General features: G+C 43.1%; 1 protein-coding gene and 1 long non-coding RNA gene across 4 annotated transcripts in view; one reads left to right on the forward strand and one right to left on the reverse strand.

Annotated features, from left to right (window-relative positions):
* Positions 1 to 290, reverse strand: part of LOC138269870 (uncharacterized) — a 73,277-nt gene extending 72,987 nt beyond the window's left edge. The window contains exon 1 of the long non-coding RNA XR_011200243.1: positions 76 to 290. This is a non-coding gene — a long non-coding RNA (uncharacterized lncRNA). The remainder of the gene's footprint in view (positions 1 to 75) is intronic.
* A 198-nt stretch (positions 291 to 488) lies between these two features.
* The window catches only part of ZNF236 (zinc finger protein 236), a 1,086,161-nt gene continuing 1,065,000 nt past the window's right edge, over positions 489 to 21,649 (forward strand). For 2 of the 3 annotated variants that reach the window (XM_069218833.1, XM_069218835.1), the window contains exons 1-2: positions 489 to 649; positions 15,363 to 15,505. In XM_069218833.1, the coding sequence (XP_069074934.1) occupies positions 589 to 649; positions 15,363 to 15,505 (204 nt within the window). In that variant the 5' untranslated portion in view covers positions 489 to 588. The remainder of the gene's footprint in view (positions 650 to 15,362; positions 15,506 to 21,649) is intronic. The other variant, XM_069218834.1, reaches the window with a different exon arrangement.

Below are 21,649 nucleotides of genomic sequence, written 5' to 3' on the forward strand. Positions count from 1 at the left end.
TTAACTGAGTATGGGCACGTCGTGCCCCTCCCCCCAACCTTCTACTACTGTCTAACCATCGTTAAGTCTCATCACCTGCGGGCCAGCACAGCCCTGTTTCTCCTTGTTCCCTCCCTTTTTCCTATCCAGAGCATCAGGCGGAGGTGGCCTGCCGTGACCGTCTCGTTTCGCTCTAAAACGGTCTGCCACCTGCATATCCGAAATCACCCTAGGCGGAGATCCCCACTAAGCATCATAGTGTCCCCACTATAGAGTTGGCGTCACTACCCTGAGCAGGCGAGGTAGGACGAAGCTGGACAAATACACGTGCGGGGTACACAGCCAATCAGAAATTCGTAATTTTGTATGGCTCTCTAGGATAGGTCCGTTCTCCAATGGTCCAATCCTTGGTGAGTTTACATGTTATCACTACATCCAACTCCTAGACAACTTCCACAATATTCTGGGCCGTCTAATTGGTTGTTATGCGACCCGGAAGTGTAAATGTTACGGACAAATGAGATCCGTTGAAAGACTGAGTACGGACCCGACTACAGACTCTATTCACGGATTGTTCTTATTAAGTAGCGCATAGGTGGTCACCGTAACATGAGTGATTCTATGAAGTACAGTACATGCGGTACAGAGCGAGAGGATGCTGAGACCAAAGGTATAACTACAAGAGAGCCTGAAGGGAATCGGGGCATACTTGTTTGGGGACAGGGATTAAAGGTAGTCTAAAGAAGAGAGAAGCGTTTATAGAGAATGACGGCATGAAGGGTTTATAGCAAGTAGGGTATAGTTGTTTTATGTCACAAATGTGACCGTCTTCTTCTGGTCTTGTCGGCTGGCAGCACCATGGGACCTAGGTTAATGAAATAATTGGTGGGATCGGGACTTCATGACCCAATTAACAAATAAGTTATGAAGAATTTGCAGGTAGTAGTTGAGAGCAGGGCTTATCCACGTAATCGAATGCAATTTGATCTGTTTTGAGACTGAACAACGCCGTTGATTTTAATGGCAAATCTCTGCTCTGGTGCCTTAGGCACACACTATTCGCTTCTGATCCCATCCCTTGGGCTCACAAAATGTCCTTCCGTGCCCATCCTTTGTGCTTACAGAATGTCCTTCTGTGCTTCCACTCTGAACAGATCCACTCCGAACTGTCGCTTCCTCCCTCCTTTGAACGCACACTGATCCCTCTCCTGCATGCCTCCTGTTAACACTAACTGTTCTTGCTGCCTCCTCTGCGCGTACATGCTCTGTACACACTGCTCTCTCTGCCTCTTCTGAGCACACACTACCTTCTCTGCTACTGGTTCATTTTAATACTCCCTTGTCTCTCTGCTCCCTTCTCTCAGCTTTACCCCTTGCTCCTTTCGCTTTCTGCTTACACACCATCTGCTCTTTCCGTACTTTCACTGCCTTCTGTGAACGCACATTGCATTCTCTACTCAAACAGTGCCCACCTATCCTTCCTGTCTTCCATGCAAACTAACTTTTTTCTCTGCTCTCTCTGCTTATACACTGCTTTCTCGCGCTCAGCTCACTGCCGTTTCAGCTAAGACCAGGCCCACAAAAAGATCCCTTCTCCATGCCCCTTTTCAACATTGACCTCACTGTCTGTTCACTTCCTCTCTGAACGCCCACCCCCTTCTTTGCTCCTAGTCCCTTCTACTCACACACTGCCCCCTCGGTTCTATGCCCATTCTAGCCACACACTGATATTTTATCATAAATGACCACACTCTAATTCAGAGATTCGGGATTTGTAATCTGTTGATGGCAAAGGCCTCTTAGTTGGAAATTCATCAAGAATGACACCTTAAATTTAGATTTCGGACAGCCTTTGGGGAATGGAAGCGTAGGATACCATCTAAAATAGAATACTACTTTTCAAACATACTTTTGTAGATATCTGCCTATCTCTTGCAAAGGAAATACTCGCAGTTTTACGTCAGTGCTGGACAGGGATATATACATTTCCACGGTGGGAATGGGACGCGGCGGTATTTAATAGAGGTGGAAATAGAGAAATTAAAATTGTCAATTTGCCAGTCCTCGTGGATTTTGCACTTCTTGGAGAATCTGAATGAGTTAAGTAAATAAGCGTTGTTATTAAGACCTTTTGAAGGAGAGTATCCCGAATGTGTTTGCAGGAATTTAACCTTTGTAACCTGCAGATAACTATATGCTTCTGTGCCAGTGCTTTCAACTCACGGATCTATCACGATGACTGTCACTGTAATTCCCTGGATCTGCTCCCACATTTCAGTCTTTTCTATATTTTCATTGATCTGGCATTTTTACATTGTTTGAGTTTAGGTTCCTTGTTTAAATGTAGTGTGTGCCATGCTTCTGTATGTACTCTAGGCCTTCGCCCCGGAATGCTTCTATGCACGGTGCATTTCAATTTAAACCTAGACTTGGCTTACACAGGGAATGCACGTATGTTTGTTTTTGAAGGTGGGCTTAACATGGCGTTGCTCCTTTTAATTTAAGGGCCCTTTGTGTCTGCTTGGTTTTGAATTATTAGAGCCTGACAATAAACTTTTGCCTGTATGGACCACAGTTTAGTAGTCTAGTGGGCCATGACTTACCATCTGGTTAATTCCACCTAGTCTTTAGATTCTGTGTGTGTGAATTTGTTGTGTTTGTCCATCTAAAGAACATTGGCATTTTGTATGACATACCTTTGTGGCTATTTGATGGAGCTTACTGAAACGTCGCTGACCCCTGGTAACTCCACTTAGACTATCTTTCTAACGTTTCAAGCAGAAATATTTTTTCTTTCTTTTGGTCTGGCTTGACAGCACACCTGTCTCCATACATGTGAGCATTACTGAAGAAGGGCTTTGGCCAGAAGAATATGGTTTGATCGGGCAGTTGTGCACTTCCACAAAAACAGCAGTGTTCTTTCACACAGCTGTGATCATTTTGTTCATCTCCTTAAGATTGGACTTTGAAGGGCACACACATGACATTGGAATCCTATTAGTCTCTTAGATATCTAGAAAATTAATGTTTTCTCTGGTAGAACAAATGGTCGAAGGCAGTCACTTACCTACATGAATTTGTAGGTCTGACACGACAGTGCAACTCCCACCTGGCATTTTAACCTACACCAGTATTATTCTACAGTTCTTTGTTTCCACAAAAATACTTATCTATTCCCATGTTATTTACTTGTACTGCATCACATTACCATAACCATTTCCCATAAAGCCAGGCCGATTGGCATCGCCGATGCTTGTTAAATCTTCGGAGTATGGCTGTCTGGTGCAGCAAAAAGTGCTGAACACAGACCTCGCATGTGTCAGAGTGGAACCTGTTTTTAGTTTGTTGGGTATCCAGTTTGTAGTTTTTGAGAACTTTCCATTTAAAAATCAGCTGAGCAGTTTTTAAGTAGTTAGGTTTTTGTATAGTTGGTATTTTATTTTATAACTTTGGTGCTGTTTGTCAAATCTGCTTAAAATTCAGCAGTGGCTTGTTTCGCTCATTGTAGGTTCTTGAATGTTGTGACCCACAGGGTTTGCAAACAGTTCAGTCGACAGTTATGTCAATAATGATGTCATGTGTGAGGGCAAGAGCAATGTATTGTGGAGTTGTGGATGCAGAGTTGGGCATTACTGGCACATTTCCAATGTTTTAAGGTTTTGGTGTGTAGCGTAATGTTTCTTTAGCTTTATGGGAATTCATCATTTTTTTTTTTTTTTATAGCGGATTTTTTTTTTCCGGAGCTGACAAAAAATCGTGATGTGTCTCAAATTGTATTTTTTTCGATGAAACCTTAAGGGGTCTTAAAGATAGGTATAAAATCAAGCCTTATGTATCTTGATTATTTTTGTATTTAAGAAACTATTGCTAGTTTTCCCTAAGATGTGAAACAGATTTGCTTATTTTCGTGGAAAGTTTCAAGCAATCTGTCCAGGTTTTTGGGCTATAGTGGAGAACAGAATTTAACCTGGGATTTATTGATACACACCCTCAACATTATTTTTCCAGAATGTCTTTAGGCTCCCTTGACTGAGCTGTGCCAGAGAGGGGAAAAACAGATTAGATGAAAGGAATATCTGAAATATGTACTAAATTTGGTGACGATTCACGTAACAGGCCAAAAGTTATTAGTGAGAAGAAAATGTAATTTCTTATTTAAAGAGGGACTCAACCAGAGGCTATATATTTTAAATTTATTCATTATCAGAAAATATGTTACGTGGTGTCATTGTTAGACCTAAAAACGCATCCAATTGCACACTTGTGGTCACTGCTTCACCTGTAACTCTGTTTGTTGACCATCTTTTTCCATAAGCTCTTAGGGGGTCATTATGACCCTGGCGGAAGGCGGAGAACCGGCGGTAAGACCGCCAACAGGCTGGCGGTCTTACTTTGTGGAATTATGACCATGGCGGTTACCGTCATGGTCATCCGCCGGTTCTCCGTTTCGCCCGCTGGGCTGGAGACCTGGGTCTCCAGCCGGGCGGCCGTCACTAGACCGCCGGCGGTATTTGGACCCGGCTTACCGCCGTGGATTTCGATCGGTTTGAACCGCCTTGAAATCCATGGCGGTAAGCACTATCAGTGCCAGGGAATTCCTTCCCTGGCACTGATAGGGGTCTCCCCCACCCCGACTCCCACCCCCCAAAGGTGGCAGGGCCCCCCTCCCCAACCCTACCCCCAACATCACATCACCCATACCCACACGACACGCACGCAGGCACCACCTATACACTTACACGCACACACGGCGACATACATGCCTACATACACGCACACGTCCATTCGGACATACCCACAGACATACACGCACTCATTCCCATACACACAACACCCCCGCAAGCATACACGCACTCACACCCCCCTCTACATACACACACGCACACCCCCATGCACCCACACAACACCCCACCTCCCCCCTCCCCCCTCTCCTCCCCTCACGGACAATCGACTTACCTGGTCTGACAATCCTCCGGGAGGGGACGGGAGCCATGGGGGCAGCTCCGCCGACACCACACCGCCAACAGAACACCGCCACGGCGAATCACAGAACGTGATTCGCTCGGCGGTGTTCTGTTGGCGTGGCAGTGGAGGTGGAGCAACCTCCACTTCCCTGCCTCCCGCCAGTATGGCTGTTGGCGGCTCTCCGTCCGTAAAAGGACGGAGAGCTGCCAACGGTCATAATAGGCCGAGCGGCGTAAGAGTAGTAGAACTATCAGCATAGTGGTGCTTCTTGAAGAGGAACAACAGGGAAGAGCAGCAAACAGAAAACCCATGAATTGTAGAGCCCTCTCTCCTCCCACAGGTTGGCACTCTGGCTCTGCGGGTCTGCCCAACCCGTCCCAGTCCTGTCTACTGCTTAGCGTCAGGATAAACAAGGACGAATCGTGAGTGGCAATATCTGTTCCCTGGCCTACCTTGTCTCCTCTGTCCTTATAGGGGATCCATGCATGACAGCTTTGGGTGTAAGATACGTGAGAACTAAAGCGCAGGAACATTGGTATCAATGATAGTCTGTGATGTCAGGGGTAGAGTCTCTGGCGGATGGGTGTCGTCTTTGATGCAGTGAGTAAAGGTGTCTACCAATATGTCCCAGTTGTGTGCGATTGGGTGTTTCTGCAAACCTGCTCATTTCTCCTTATGGAGGTGCATTCTCTCAGACGTCAGCCATGGCTAAACTACCCTGCCCAGAGTCCGGACCCCTGGTGTGGTCGACCTTTTCCAATTGATCATAATGTGCCTTTTGGCCGATAATCGGGTCAAGTCTATGAATTTTGTGATAGCTCTGCTTGTGGCTGGATAAGGAAAAAGGCCCAGTATCAAGCTGTCTAGAGAATTATCTAGCCTTCTCCCTGTAACCTGATGCAGTAGATCTATGGTCCTGGACAAGTAAGTTATAAGTGATCCACAGGACCAAAGTATATGGGGAAAGGACAAGACTTTCCCCATATACTTTGGTACTATGGCTCGCTTATAACTTACTCGTCCAGCACACAAGGAGGATGCGCCCTGGTAGATCTTGGAGATTCCGAATGGTGTCAGGTATGCTGAATTGAGGATATTGAACTGAATGTATTTGAAGCCGGCCTTTCAAGAAATCATGTGTGAGTACTGGAATATGCATTGCCACTCTGAGTCAGGGGATGCCCAGGCTATGTTACCTTCACATTTTGTGCAGAGGGAACCTCTGGTCTGCTCCTGATTTGGATATCAGCTTTGTAAAACCAACAAACCAATCTATTACCGTTTCCCATAGTATACAATGTTTGCATCACTGTGTTGGGGGTGTTTCCAAGCACTGAATGTGAAATAGGGTGGACAACAATCGTTTAATATGCATATAGGTAAGTAAATGGCCAGGCGGCGTGTCGGATTCAATAATTAGGGCCTCAAACATAGGGAATTCTCCTGCATTGAATAGATCAGACAGTGTAGAGATACCACATTCCGCCCAGAGGTCCAAGTGTATTATGTGGCTTCTCGAGGGGCTGGTCAGCAGGCCACGGAGGGGAATCGCTTGAGCTTAGTGAGATGTGGATTTAAGGTATGATCTTGAGCCTCAAAGGCAGGCTATTATGGTGGATGACCATTGGTTGGGGGTGCCTGCAGATAGGTGTTTTGCAGAAGGAAACACAAAGCCTAAGCGTCTAAAATTCCAGCCTCACAAAGTGTAGGCGGCCTCTAGTAATAGGTAGCTGGCCAACCTGTGTGGCAGCCACTGCAACTGTTCCAATAGATAAAATATTGTTTGAAATCAATCTGGTACTCCCAGGCCTACCACTTCAACTGGGAGTTTGAGGGTAGTGACTGCAACCCACTGATGACCCTTGTGCTAGAAGAATGCTCCTAATACCATGTCTAGGCCTTTGAGAAGGATCGAGGTAGTGCCAAAGGGAGGTTAACAAAATAGTACAAGAAGCATAGGAGCACTACCATTTTAATCAGAGCTGTACAGCCCATTACTGATAGCGGCAGTGTTGACAAAAATGTGACTTGTGCTTTCAAGGACCCAAGTGCCCTTCCTAAGTTGCCCTTCTGAAGATCTGCAGCAGAGTGATATACATTGATCCCTAGGTATCTGAAAGTCTCCAGTTCACAATGCAGTCGGAGATCCAGTCAGATATTGGGGGTTTGTGGATGTAGATGCAAGTTGGGGGTGTCCAAGTATGCCTCAGAGGTGTCATTTCTCAAACTGAGTGAGCATATCTACCTTTGAAACTAAGGCAAACATACTGGGGAATACTGCCGAAGTTCCCCAAAGAGAAGGTCATGAACTATGAAGAACGGTAGCCTTTGACATGCAGGGTGGTCCATGAGAACGCAGCATATGTTCCATCGTCTTATGTGGAATGCTGTGACTGTAATGTACGTATCATTCAGAAAAATTAACATCTGCGAAGTTCTTCTACCTAGTCCTGGGAAAGCACACCTACTGTAAGCTTTTCTTACTCGCTCCTGTCCGTCCTCATCAGAGCCCAGACTAATCCTGTATAATTGCCAAGTAAACCCATACTAATGCCTTCCGCCCTTAGATACTTGAAGCTCAACAAGACACGTGTTTCATGCACCATCAGCGCATTTACTGTGCTAAATCCAGCTCCTTCCAGTTTCTGGATGCAAGTTGGGGTGTCAGAGTATGTCTTCCGAGGCTTCATTCCTCGAACTGAGCAAGCATATCTACCACTGAAACTAAGGCAAACATGCTGGGGAATACTGCCAAGCCAAACAAATGTCTTGTGTGACTCAATTACCAGCATTCCTACTATTGCTCTGACAGTTTGAAAACTCAATTACTAACTTCTATCATACCCAATGTTATTGAAAAAGGGTACAGGACACAATATCTTGTATGATGATTGTTTTTTCATCTTTAGCATAAGATGAAAAATCAATCGTCATACAAGATATTGCGTCCTGTACCCTTTTTCAATAACACTGGGTATGATGAAAGTTATTAATTGAGTTTTCACACTTTAAAAGCAAGTAGAAATGTTGGATAAGTCACACCGGGCATTTGTTTGACTTATTACACTTAATCTGGTTCTCGTGGGCAATCAGGGTGGTCCTTGTGTAGCATACATAAGTTCCCTAAACAAAAAAAAAAGCACTTCAAAACCTAGTCAAACCTTTAACGTTTTGCCACATAGGGTAATCTGTGACAAGATGACATATGTTCTGTCCACCATTATGTGCAGTGTAGGGACTATAATGCAATTGTCTGTCGGCAAACAGAACACCTACCATGTTCTGACTGAGGAGAAAGGTGTCGAACAGGCCAATAAGTAGTCCATGATTTCCTCAAGTAGAGGAACTAAAATCCTGCATCTTCTTGCCTTTCAAAGTAGTGGCCCATGGAAGGTTGGTATCTGTGCACCGCCATTGAAAGGTTTACCTAATAACAGCTCCACCTTAGTCAATTTCCCAGTACTTCACTTTTGTATGATACAACTTAAAGCAAGTAGGGAGACACAGGGCTGGCTGTGATGGGCACTGGAGACTGTAAACATGACTCCCCTGCTTAATTCCCTGCTTGGAGCAGACTTTACTACAACAACATAGTCTAGCCTTTTTAGGAGTTTCAGGAATGCGATCAGCAAACTTGCTTCTGCAGCCTGTCCATGTCCTCAAGAACATATGACGTGGAGGTTGCTGCTTTTGTAGAAGTAAGATGTTCAATGTCGGACAACTGAAAGTGAAGGAAAGACATGAGTCTTCCTGTGGTTGTCCGACGATAAACAACATATGCATTGTATGTTGCCATTTAGATCAAGTTTCATGTACCAAGTGCGAGTTTTACGCCTCGCTTTGACTGAAGAACCTGGTTGTTCTTATTCACACCATCCATGTACTTGTTATAATCAAGTATACAGATGGGCATGTGAATGTCTGTCATCTGACCCAAAACAGTGACGGGGAAGTGCTCTCCTCGTTAATGTTAGTGAGCATGTACACATCACACCTATCCGGGAACTTGAGTGTGAGTAGTTCATTGAAAAGCAAAGCAGTGCTCTGAGATTTCTGGCGCTCTTGCGAGAATCTTTTGTGGCAACAACAAACTGCACCTCAGGACACAGTGCCAACTTTATACAGCTCACTGAACTGCACTACTCCTATATAGAAATTATCCACATTAAGGTGGAGGAGTGGCTGGACAAGCTCTTATATAATCTTCCTTGTGACTCCTAGCATGGGAGGGCAACCTACAGGTTTTAGAGTGGAGTCCTTTCCTCCATACACTCTCAAGTTGTACACAAAGGCAGTGGAGCCCTCACACAGCATGTACAGGTTGATGTCAAAGCGAGCTCTTTTGCTTGCAAGGTGCTGCCTGAAACAGTAGCCGCCCTGTGTACAGGAATAAGGAAACTTGGCAGGCAAATGTTCCACAACAGGCTGAATTGTGAACAACCTATTGTGGTCTGGGTGGGTCGGGGGTAATGCAGCAGAACTGTCATTGAAATGCAGCATGCGCTGCAATAGAAAAAATTATCTCGGCTCATGTTCAGTACAAATATAGGGGTTACCCAAACCATGCGAGTAGACCAGTAGGACTGCAAGGTTGGTTTCTGGAGTAACCTCATTTTGAATATAAGGTTAAAAAATGTCTTCAACTCCTCAAGCGAATGGGAGTCCACTGTTGTGCCCTAGAACGGGGGCATAGTGTGCCTTCATGTTCCCTCAGAAATTGTTCAGCAAGCAAATTTGTTTGCTGCACAATTTGCTCAAGGAAATCAACCTCCTAAAAGAGATGGACGTAGTCATTTGGCAAAAAGTTGACCTTATCAACTTTACATCCAGCGTCACCAGTGAAAGTCGGAATTTGGGGTTGAACTAAATTTGGTGGCTGCCAAGAGAGCACCCTGTCTGTGCCTACCGCTGCGCGTGCCGGCTCTCTGGATTTTGCCTAACCTGTTATGGTCACCCAGCTCCACAGAGTGTACTTACGAAGGGGCAGCACAACTGTCATCGTGTCCCACAGAATTTCTGGAAGATGAGTTGTCGGATGGGACTCTGCTGACTGAAAAATCACTTCCAGATTCTGCTCCATTTTCTTCTACTTTGGATCTCTGATTGTGCCTCAGAGCAGTCTTCCATAACCCAAGTTAGGGCTTGGGCAGCAGTCATCCACCTAGAGGCCATCTCTGCTTCTGGCTAAAACCGTCCCTCTAAATAACCTATGCTACGTAGAAGACAGATTTATTGTTTTAAAACAGTTGGTGTGTGTGTGTGTGTTTGTGATTAATGTGTGCAACAGTAAATACTCACCTTGTCTCCTAAATTGTCAGGTTCTCCAAAGACAGTAAAAAAGACACAGTATTACTTAACCTCGCTATATACCCATCATCATAGGTTTTATCGCTGGGGCACCCAGTGCAACAATCCTTCCGATCATTGTGGACCCCCCCCCATGACCTCCTTGTCGGTTTCCCTCACTACCACTGGCCAAAAGTGCCCCTCATCTCTCCATAGACACGCTCTCAAAACAATTTAATTTGTTTTAAAGCACTGATAAAGGCTGGCTTTACCAACAAGAATGTATATCTAACCAAACAAATTCTTTTTAGAAGCATTTGAAATAGAGAATCAAAGACTGGGGAGGAATACATAATATCCTCACCTATTTTATGCAGTTTGCATGCAGCTGTTTGACAGTTTGTAGCAGTCACTGTTCTGCATTAGAGTTGTAGCATATGAACTGCTGCAACAAAAAAACCTCTGTGACAAAAGCAGTAATCCACTCAGGTATCCACATAAAATACAGATCTATGATATGCACAGTACGCTTTCTTTGCAGCAGGCATATTAAACCTCTGTACTACTTTATGGCGGGGCAAAACTGCAAGAGATATCTTGACGTTATAATTGCTACCTGAAAACCCGACGTACAAGACAGCATCCCCCACACCCGTGGTCAACAACTCCCCTTTCCAGGATATCGCCCAGTGCACCTGCATCACTTGCACTGTCCACTTGCTCTGCCATAAAGCCTGCCCTCTGTGTGTGTGTGTGTGTGTGTGTGTGTGTGTGTGTGTGTGTGTGTATTATAAAATATATATATATATATTTTTTTTTTTTGAAAGAGAGGTATCTATCTCGCTATTTGTATGTAAGTTTTTATCTCTCACAGAGGGTCTCTCTCCCTCTTCATATACAGAAAGAGAGATAACCCAACATATATATATATATATATATATATATATATATATATATATATATATTTATTTTTTTATTGTAAATGTGCGAGTTTCCTGGGAGGCCATCACCATTCGGGCCAACCCCCCCACTGATGAAATTCCAAGTGTCTGGTGGCGTTTTCTGGCTGTGAATTGTGATAACGCCGCAACCCACTGCTAGGAAACAGTGCCAGGAAAGCATTGGTGGAAAGGGGAGACTCTCCTTCTGAGCAAGCATCGCGGCCCCCCAACTCCACCGATGATGGAGCAAGACTTACTTCGAGTTCTCTCCGTCTATGGTGGGGGAAACTGTGACAGAGCAACTTGTGTCACAGATGAGCGGGAGGGCAGATGGGAGAAGACACAGAAGCAATTATGCATCTGCTTTTTTTTATTTTTTTTATTTTTTAAAGGAATTCTCTGTTTCTTGCACTGGAGGATTCTTTTAAACCCTCCCTGGTGTCAACGCACTGGGGAGGGTGTGCATGTGTTGGCCTTTGGCAGACACACATAGGGGGGTTAATGAACTGCACCCGGAAATATTGAACAGGCAGACTGGGGCAGTCAAAGTCTTGTGACCATTGCTGTGGGCTGCAGGCATCACAATAACGTTAGAGGCAATTGTTGATGGAGCCCCAAACTTAACAATCAACAACAAAACTGTGGGCACATGCCCAATTAAAACCTCATACTAAATTGTCCCTCAGCTAGCTATAAGCAGAGGCACATAATGGTGGTGGAGAGGCGACCAGGAATAAAGTGCGGCCCTCTGAGAGATAAAATCCATGAGTCAGGACAACCAGTAGTTAGGCAGAGACCAAGTACATATGACATAACAAAACTCCTTGATCTTGTGAGACTGTCATATACAACACTCTGTCTAACATCCATGAAATTTGCTGGTAATGACCTAGCATCAGTGCCCGCAGACCCAGAGGTGCATCTGCTTAAGATAGCTGGCCGCTGGGACTTAAAATATTGGCCACATTCCCCCAGGACTGTAGGGAATTCATCATAGCAGATCATCAGCAGATTGTGTCATGATCACTGGGTTGATCTCCATATCCTGGTCGACCAAGTCAGAGAACATTTATTCACAGGAAACACTAGAGTTTGAGGAAAGTATCTTAGGAGAGACCCTGTAATGATACTATAGCTTCCACAGCCTGCTGACCCTCACGGCATGACTGCAAAGGTGGTAGACTCTGCATTGCCTCTCTCGGGCCAGACCCTCTCTAGCCTCTGTCCAGTCCCAGGCTGATTCCGGATCTGTAAAGAAATGCGAGTGTTGACCCACTCTGATTATCAGTCTTGCAGGGAACAGCAGTGTGTACTTTTAGGTCAATTCACGCAGCCTCTTCTTGAAATGCATAAACAAGGAGCTTTTCCGTTGCACAGCAGTTGTGTAATCCCAGAAGATCATGACTTCAGAGTTATCCACCCTAATCCGGTAAAAATGTCAGTTAAAGCTGTTAAACAAAAAAACCCACTGAAACTCACCAGTTATAGTTCTCTCAATTAACTGTAACTCATGCCCTAAAGTAACTATTACTCTCTCCCTGCCATGCAAAGTGTTATAATCACTGATGTCTCTTCAGATGTTAGTAATGTTATCATTGATGTCATAGAACATGTCACAGGTGCTATACAATGGGAGGCAATTAGCAGAGTTTGGGGCCAAGTTTTAGTTGCTTTAGGGCATGAGGTACAGTTTTCCGTGATAACTATAACAGTTGAATTTCAGTGGTTTTGTTAGTTTAAAACTGTATGTTTTGAGTTACATTTTCACCTATCTCTAACGTCTCTTTAACCTTTGTTTTTTTATTACTAATATGTTTTTTTAAACGCAGAGTAAAATATTATTACCATGCTTAACTATGTCACTTTAACCATTTGTTTTTTTTCAGCAAACGTCTTGTTTTTTCAACATATAGTAAAATAAATACGCATGTTTGTGTGTGTGTAAATATATATTCAGTGTTATATGCTGATAAGATGTCAAATAGAACACTGCAGGTCTTTATGTGGTCATCCCATATGAATTTAAATGCTGATTCCGCAGGTTTTTCAGGTCTGAATCCTTTCTGTGTATTTGAGAAGACCTTGTTTTGTTCTCTGAAGCTAGAGCTCTTGAGCCTTAACCAGTATCTATGAGCTTCTTAGTGGTCTGTAGTTTGCATAATCTATTTGACTGTTTGGAATGTCGTGTTAATGTTTTGCTCCAGTGTGACAGATCTGCTGTACACATTAACACAGAACCTAAGAACCCCCCCAAAAAGCCCCTATAAGGACTGAATAGTTACAACTGCCAATCCAGTAACAAGTTAGAAAAACGAATCTCCTCAACCCCATTTTGCTGTGATGGAGACATGGGGGGTGAACAGCAGTCACAATAGCCCCTGTCTATAGAACACTATTAACGAAGATGTGTAAGATAATTCAGTAATGATCGTAGTGTTAATGTTTATTTTTTAAATATAGTTATTTTCCACTATGGTTTGTCTGAGCCCTCCACAGCAAAGTAGTTTAAGCTGTTTACCCATAATGAAGAATCCACACTTTTAGGTCGTAGTGTGCCAGACAGCACAGCTGTCTGTTTTGTTGAAGACATCTTGTGGACATTCAGAAAGCTTCCCTTGGAATGCATTCTGCCCATTGCTCACCATTATCTTTGTGGTTTGTAACTCACATTTCCTTGATTTCTGTTTACTGGCTGTATTTGTTTTAGGCTGTTTATCTTGAGTTTGTCCCTGCCCTTGCCCAAACCTTGTTTACTGTTTACTTCCATTATCTCACTTTCTGTAAACAGGCCTATAAATCTTGTTCTTATCTTGTCACATTTACTGTTCATTTAAGCACAAAGGTCAAATGTCAGGCTCCTTCTTCCTAGGAAGCTTGTTGTTTACTTTTCTTTTTGTGACTTCAAAGTGAGAGCGTCTATAGGAAAGCAAGAGGAATGCAGATTACTCTCCCCATGGAGTCCACTTATGCCCCTCCTCTGCTCCATTTTACGAGACTGTAACATAACCCTAAAAAAAGGCCTAAAAGTAACGAGGTGCACACATTTTCTGTTGCAATACACATTTCTGTTGTGGTTCTTCTATCAAAGCACTGTTGACTTTTTATTAACGTGACCCTCTAGTGAATGTCTAATGATCTTTCTGTTGACGGTCAGCGAGTCAAACCCCTTTAATAATAACATGCATTGGCCAGCCAAAATGTGTAGCCTACACAACTACACTTAATGAGCAATAACCTTAGTATGTGCAACACGTGCATTAGCACAGTGCCATAAAAACCTAGATAGCACAGATTACTGCTTTCTAGAAAACTAAAAAAAGAAGGCTGGATACAACTATATTATGTACACTACAGCCTTAAATATCTTGCCTATGTCAATAGAGGGTTTTTATACTATTTGGTGGATGTTTGATTTTTTTATTTATATATTTTTTGTTTTGCAAGGAATTGAAATTCATGCTAGTGCTTATGGTACTTCAGCCAGGCTCCTTTGTGTGGTAGTTTTTTAAATAGTTTAAGTGAGCTGTGTACAGTGGAAACCATATTGAATCCTAGTGGTGATTCACTTTTCCAGAGCATGTCTGTTATGTGCTAATTTGGGATCAGAAGATGGTGTGAGATGGTTGTACTTTCCTTCTAAGGCTCATGCTTCACAGAGATTCATGCTCTTAAGCCAGCAGCCAGTGTAAGCTTTGCAGTGTCAGAGCTGCTGCTCTGATGATTTGTTAGACATGTTTGTTTCTGCTTATACGTGTTGGCAGTCTATTATCGACCAATAGTTTGTGTACTGGTCTGCATGTATCTATGTTACTAATTTCCAAAGTCCTGCCTGATAATTTGTTTGCAGCTAGTTATAAACATTAGGTAGCTAGATATGAGCAAAATAAAGTAGTATTTTAGTCTGTTAGACTCAATTCCATAATGGAAAATCCCCTATTGTTCTGAACTCATTGGTGGGACGCTTTTCAGTCAGTAGGTCTTCTGCAGTGGTTAGAACAGGGCAAAAAAAAAAAGCCACTACAGATAATACAGATTAGCATTGAGAAGCAGCTTACGGACATGCCCCGAGCATTGTGTGCACCAGTTTCTAAATATTAGTTTCTAAATATTAGTGGATTTTAAATTCCTTAACTTGAGAGTACCTAAGAGATTACTACGAGTAATCACTCTTTTTCTTTCCACATTTTGCAGATGGAATTTTAACAGTGTCTGCTGAGAACACTATCCGTGCTCACCAAGGGTCAGATATTTATACATGCAACATTTGTCTGCAAACTTTTCAAAAGGAAACCCAGTATCAGCGCCACTGCCGAGACCATGAAAAAAATGACAAGGTCAGTATATTTATTAAAAACTGAAACCTAATATTACTAGATGGCTATATCAAACGTCACAAACAATAGACATGTTTGCCCATCATTGAAACTCTGTTATTGTAACACTACTTTTTTGTAATAAAGTGAAGTTATGTAGTAGGATTTAACGGGAACACCGTATGCAGACATTTTCTTTGAATCAATCTAAAATCAGTTTTAATTGCTCTCTCCCTTGCGCAACCCAATTCCAATCAGCCTAATCCAGGTTTGCGGTCTTGCACATATCTTAGGGTTTATTGTGGGATTTGATTATTGAATTCTGGTAGGTCCAAGGAGAGTAAATATATTCAACATGCTTAAATCTGTTCCTCAAGAATTGACTTATGTAGAAGCAGTTACCATTCATTTAGCACATGCAATGCCCTGGTTTGTGAAAAATAGGAATGAAAGGTTTCGCTTATCCCAGCCACCTCCATCTTTTAACCAATTTAATGTGATTTTTGAAGCCCTTGTGTTTACTGAAGGAGCAAGATGTGTATCCCTTCTTTTAATTTAGGACTGGATCCTGCACCTCTTTAGTTAGCCTTGCCTGAGGTGTTTTAAGTTCCATCTGTTGTGTTGTAGCATTTATATAGTGCTTACTACTCCTATGTGGGCCGCTGAAGTGCTTGCCTACATTGGAAACAAGCTATGCCGTGTAGGGTGTGTGGTTGGAAGAATGTTGTTTTTGTGTGTTTGATGCTATGTGGCAAGAGTTTCCATGTTCTGTATGATGGCCACTTAGGTGTGGTTATAATTTAATGGGGACTCAGTGCATAACAGTGTGATGGATGAAGAGGAGTGAGAAAGAGAGAGACATGCAGTTTATGCTTTTCAGTAAGCTAGCAGCCTTTTTTGAGTTGCCTTACAGGTACCTTTAAGATATTACTTATGATCATAGGCTACTTAGCTAGTTACTGCACTGGGCTTTGTTTAAAGTTTGTTTTTCATTCTGAGCAGGCATGGTGGGAGACAGAAGTGGTAGGGAAATCATCTTGGATTAGCTTTGTTATGATCTCCCCATACCAGAATATCATTGTGAAATATGAAGAAATGGTCATAACGTGTAGCTATGTGGGACCTACAGTAGTGGGCTAGAGTATTTGTGTCTGAAGAGTTGTATATGAAAGGACATTACTACATAATACACAGGCTAACAATAGGTCAGTCTTTCTTCGCGTACCTAGATAAGGAAAGTAATATGCTGGTTGGTTTGTTCTGTATCTGTGGGTTGTAAACTGCGGTTTGTACTTGAAAAATAGTTGTCTTTCTGCGTCCTATGCCAGGTTTGTGGGCCAATGTAGTTATCTTGGAAAGGGAGTAAGGAATGTATTAGCTAAACCCCACTGTTAAGGGGAGCTCCTTGGTGTTGTGGGCAGTCCCACATGTTGGGACAGAAAAATACAGGGTTAAAAAAACTTTAGGTATCTCGAATGCTCCTGTGCTAATTCATTTGCGGGAACCTCTTGACTGATTAAAAGCAAAAAGGATGTATCTGGACAATAATGATTCCTACGTCCCTAATTAGTCAACATGTTTCAGGTGATTGTAAATATGCCAGTCTGGTCACCCCCATTTCATGAAGACTCGATATCTCCCAGAGTCAGTTCCAACACCTACCCAATCATATTATGCACTCAACCCATCCGTAAGCACAATGCCTGGTTTTTGGCTAGCTGGGCACTTCCTTGTATATTAATATCTGAAAAACAGGACATCATTGCATATAATTAAACATTTCCACACATTGATAGTAATAGAGGTTATCCCGCACTAGTGTATAACCCGTGACATGCTACAGACTTTGCTTCACATATGAAAAGTGGAGTGATTCACTCCTTTGACATGCCAACACCATTGTTAGAGGGAAATCTGTCAATAAAATAAGACAGATCAATTTGACACAATAATGTAGGTTTAATCGATTTTCAGCTGGGAACAACAGGCAGTCTCAACATAGAGGCCATGACTGAAGTTCAAAGTTCTGGTTCAAACACCAGTAGCATTTATACTGTAAAATACACAAAAAACTGTGGTGAAGAGTTCACTATTGACGTAAGCAACTACAAGCAGTACAGATAAGATAATGAGGTGCTTCTGGAAAGAAGCACATGCACTTGTTGGCCTCATGGGTGTTTAAGTTACACTGACGTCATTCACCATATCTATCTTTCTGCACAACAAGAGATTATATGTTGCGTGCTGCTCAAGGTAGCCCTGTCTTGCAAATACTTATCTGACCTTTACACAGTTCCCCTTAACACGATATGAATGACTTGTGGTTTTTAGGACCCCTGTGCTAAGGAAGGATACACCCTTCTGTTCCACCCTGTTCATGCTAAGTGAACATTTTGAAAGCAACAGTTGGTGCAGCTTTAAAGAAAAACTCTTTCTAATGTTGCTTGGGCCTCTTGTGTGTTTCAGCACAGCTAATTTAACAATGCAGCATGTGTATATGTTTCCTAAGTAATAAGTGTTTGTTTGTCCTAAATATGACCTGCCTTTTCTATTGAACCCACAGTCTTTCTTTTTTTAACATGTCATGTATTAAGCCTTTCACTACTTACATTGGTTTACAACTATCTAGCCTAAAATGCTTGTATTGGGATTTGGGAACATATGTTTGTTTGTATGTGATACATTCCTATTCTTCCTACACCATTTCCCCCTCTAGTTGATTATTCTACTGCTTTTCCTACCTTCCCATCTACTAATGAAATTAGGGGAATCATCACATACCCACTACTCTGCCCCTACCAATTTAGCTGTCATCCTTTTGCAACATGCTATTATAACCTGAAAAATAAGACACATCAAAAGCAACAACACAATCAAAGGCAACAAGGCCTTGAACAACCCCAACATCCAGGACGGCACCCATTCGAACCAGCCCTCAAACCACCTATCAGCGGCACCCCCCTCATCAAACATTTTCTTTTGTAGATCATGTAATGTCTCAATGGCCTGAGTTAATGTCCCATTGTCCGCATCATTGGCCGGCACATAAGAACAACAGGCCGATCCAATCTTCTTACACACCCCTCCTTCCATGGCCGTCATTAAATCAAGTACATATCTGTGTTGCATTACCATCAGCCTAAGGGCTCGAAGTTCTTCCTTGATAGCATTGAACCCATCTTCAGTTGCATTTATGGTCTTCATCAATTCAAATCGCGTGATCTGCAGCCAGCGTGCAGTTGCCTTCGCCTGAATGAATGGTAGGATGCTACCTAAAAAGATTTGGGCATCATTAAATAGTCTGTGTTCCTGTGGCACGTCTTTCCACACTTCAGTACCAAGAAACTCAGCAGCTCGTTTTGTCCCGTAATGGTGAAGCAAGGTTGTTGGACGGCTCATGGGATGGTCATGTAACTGAGAGATGTCCACACCTGGTATTACCAGGGAGGGGGTGTGCAAAGTCACTAGGGAGCAGAGGCCATTCCAGTTCGGGGGTAGTTGCATGTGGAGCTGGGCCCCACACATCCAGTAGTGATCCATCAGGCTGGAGGTGCCGCCCTGCATATCAGCGTTGTAGGTGGTGATGTTGCAGTTGAGGTTACTCCCCACCTTCACTGTCCCTTTCCCTCTGAAACAAAGAGAAAACTGTGTTAATTTCATTGCTATTCTAGGGTGTATGGTAGTCCCTGTCCATGTATATCTCTGTATGTTCGCATCCCATATTTCCTGACATTGACCTATTATCTTATTAAAGCTTAGTGGACCTTGTGTCTTGGTCCCATTCCATAATGATATTGCTCTACATGAAAACTTGGCCTCGGTATGCCATTTATCATGGGCAAATACTGATCATGTGATACTAAGAACTGGCCTGCCTGCGCAATCAGGGGGCAGGGGTTCAGCTAAATAGTTACTACATTCAGATGATGGGTAAGACCTTCCAAAAATACCTCGACGTAATACCCATTTTTCCCAATCTGGGTGAAACATTGTTTGCCCTGCTTCCTTCATTCTTGATATCTCTTCCATTATCTCTTGTTTTTCTGTCAGGACTTGTAGGACTTCTGGGGTGGTGTCAAATCTAGTTGTGTTAACTCGTACAGTAGCAGGACTACTGTGACTTGGCTGTAGCTGTGCTCTCATTCTGCACAAAAATAGGTGCAGGAGACCATGTGTAATGTTTGGGGATACCTCTTTAGGGAGATGCAAGTTATCTACTCCAGCAGCATGGGGGATGAGAGAGCATACATAACAACTGGTGTTGGATGTGGATGTGCCTATACTGTGCATGTGCTGATACCACACATTGTCAAACAAAGCAATATGGAGCGGGTGATGGTCATTATCAACAGTTCTACGCATGCGTGTAATAATTGATATAGGATCAAAAAAATTAAAATATCCAAGGGCTAAAAGCAGCAATATCAGTGCAACGAGGAGGAAAAACAAACATAAAATACATAACTGAAAAGAAGAATTGTCTAAAATTGAAGCTTTAGAGGGAGGCTTTACTCCGGTTGCTTCTCCTGTTCTCCCCCCTCTTTTTCCTGCTCGGTGTCCAAAGGGATGGATGGCATGGTTGGGGCCAGGCGGATATCCTGGAGGTGGTACCATGGTTTGTGGCCTTGGACTTTCACTGCTGTAGTTGTGCTGTCTGTCACTGGGAAGGGTCCATTGAATTTGTAGTCCTTCCACTTTCTGACAAAATTGCGAATATATACTAAAGTTCCCAAAGGTAATGGTGTTTGTTGATCCTTTGCAGGAGATGCGTTGGCGCGCTTCTTGGCTGCACGTGTAACCTGTTTAGAGAAGAACTTTGCAACTTTGGTTAGCTCAGACATGCATTCATTCATTTCAGTTTGTACAACTTAAGGTGCACTCTCAGGCTCCAATTTATGTCTAGTTGATGGCACAAATGTGCTCATTGTTCTACCTGTCACTATTTGATGCAGAGTTAAATGATGATCTGATCCTGGGGTATTTCTCAAAGCAAAGAGTGCCACAGGGAGGCAGTATAGCCATTTCTTCTTCAATGTCACACCTAGTTTACTTATTCTGTTCTTGAGGAGGCCATTAAGGCGCTCCACAATTCCATTGCTTTGCGGATGATAAGCTGAGGACAATTTATGTGTTATTCCTAACAAGGTGGTGAGGTGAGAAAAGATATTATTGACAAAATGGGTGCTATTGTCTGATCTGATCCCCTCAGGAACACCCCATCGCGGTATTACCATACGGATCAAAAAATTAGCAGCAGATTTGGCATCACAGTGAACACAAGGTCCTGCTTCAATCCACCTTGAGAATGGGCAGACTACAACTATCAGATAGCGGTAATGATTGCATCTGTCAATCATATCAATGTAGTCAATTTGCAGTTCTTTAAAGGGACCTTGTGGGCGAGGTATTGTGGAAGCTATTACCTTAGATGTGGGATTTGGTGAATACTGCTGGCACACTGTGCAGGTGTGTATGTACATTGTAATCATCTCATGTAAGTTAGGGACAAACCAATCCTGACGTATTTGGAGGGACATATTGTCTCTAGCAGTATGTGAAGGAAGATGTAGCTGGTTTAGAGCTATCAGTAGCAATGCTTGGGGCATGACAGGCTTCCCTGTTGATATTTGTCTGTATATTAAATCTGTTCCTGTCTGTGTGCATCCTCTGGCTTCCCACAACTGTTTCTCATGCTCTGGTGCATTTTCTTGTATCTCTCTTATATGCAGGTGAGCTGTCTCTGTGTAATGTCTGGATGCATTCAAAGGGTCTGAAGATGTCAATGTTTCAAAACTGTGGTATGTGTATCACTAAGAGGGCGTGTTGCTGCATCTTTGGCTGCCCAATCAACCAGGGCATTTCCACGGGACACAAAATCCTGAGCATTAGTGTGGGCGGTGCATTTCACTACTGCAACTGCATGTGGCAGTGTTAAACTTGTATCAAGTCCTCTAAAAGGGGGCGGTGGATGACAGGGCTTCCATCAGACTTGAGAAATCCCCGTCTATTCCACCGCATAATGCTGGAATGCACTGTTGTAGTAACATAGGCTGAATCAGAGTATACTGTTATTGTTTCTCCTTCCCCTTGTTTGAGGGCTGCCACTAAAGCTACTAATTCAGCAGCCTGGGTTGAATATTGAGATGGCAAAGTTATCTGTTCAGT

The sequence above is a fragment of the Pleurodeles waltl genome, chromosome 2_1 (genome assembly GCF_031143425.1).
Source record: "Pleurodeles waltl isolate 20211129_DDA chromosome 2_1, aPleWal1.hap1.20221129, whole genome shotgun sequence".
In the NCBI taxonomy this organism is placed as follows: Eukaryota; Metazoa; Chordata; class Amphibia; order Caudata; family Salamandridae; genus Pleurodeles; species Pleurodeles waltl.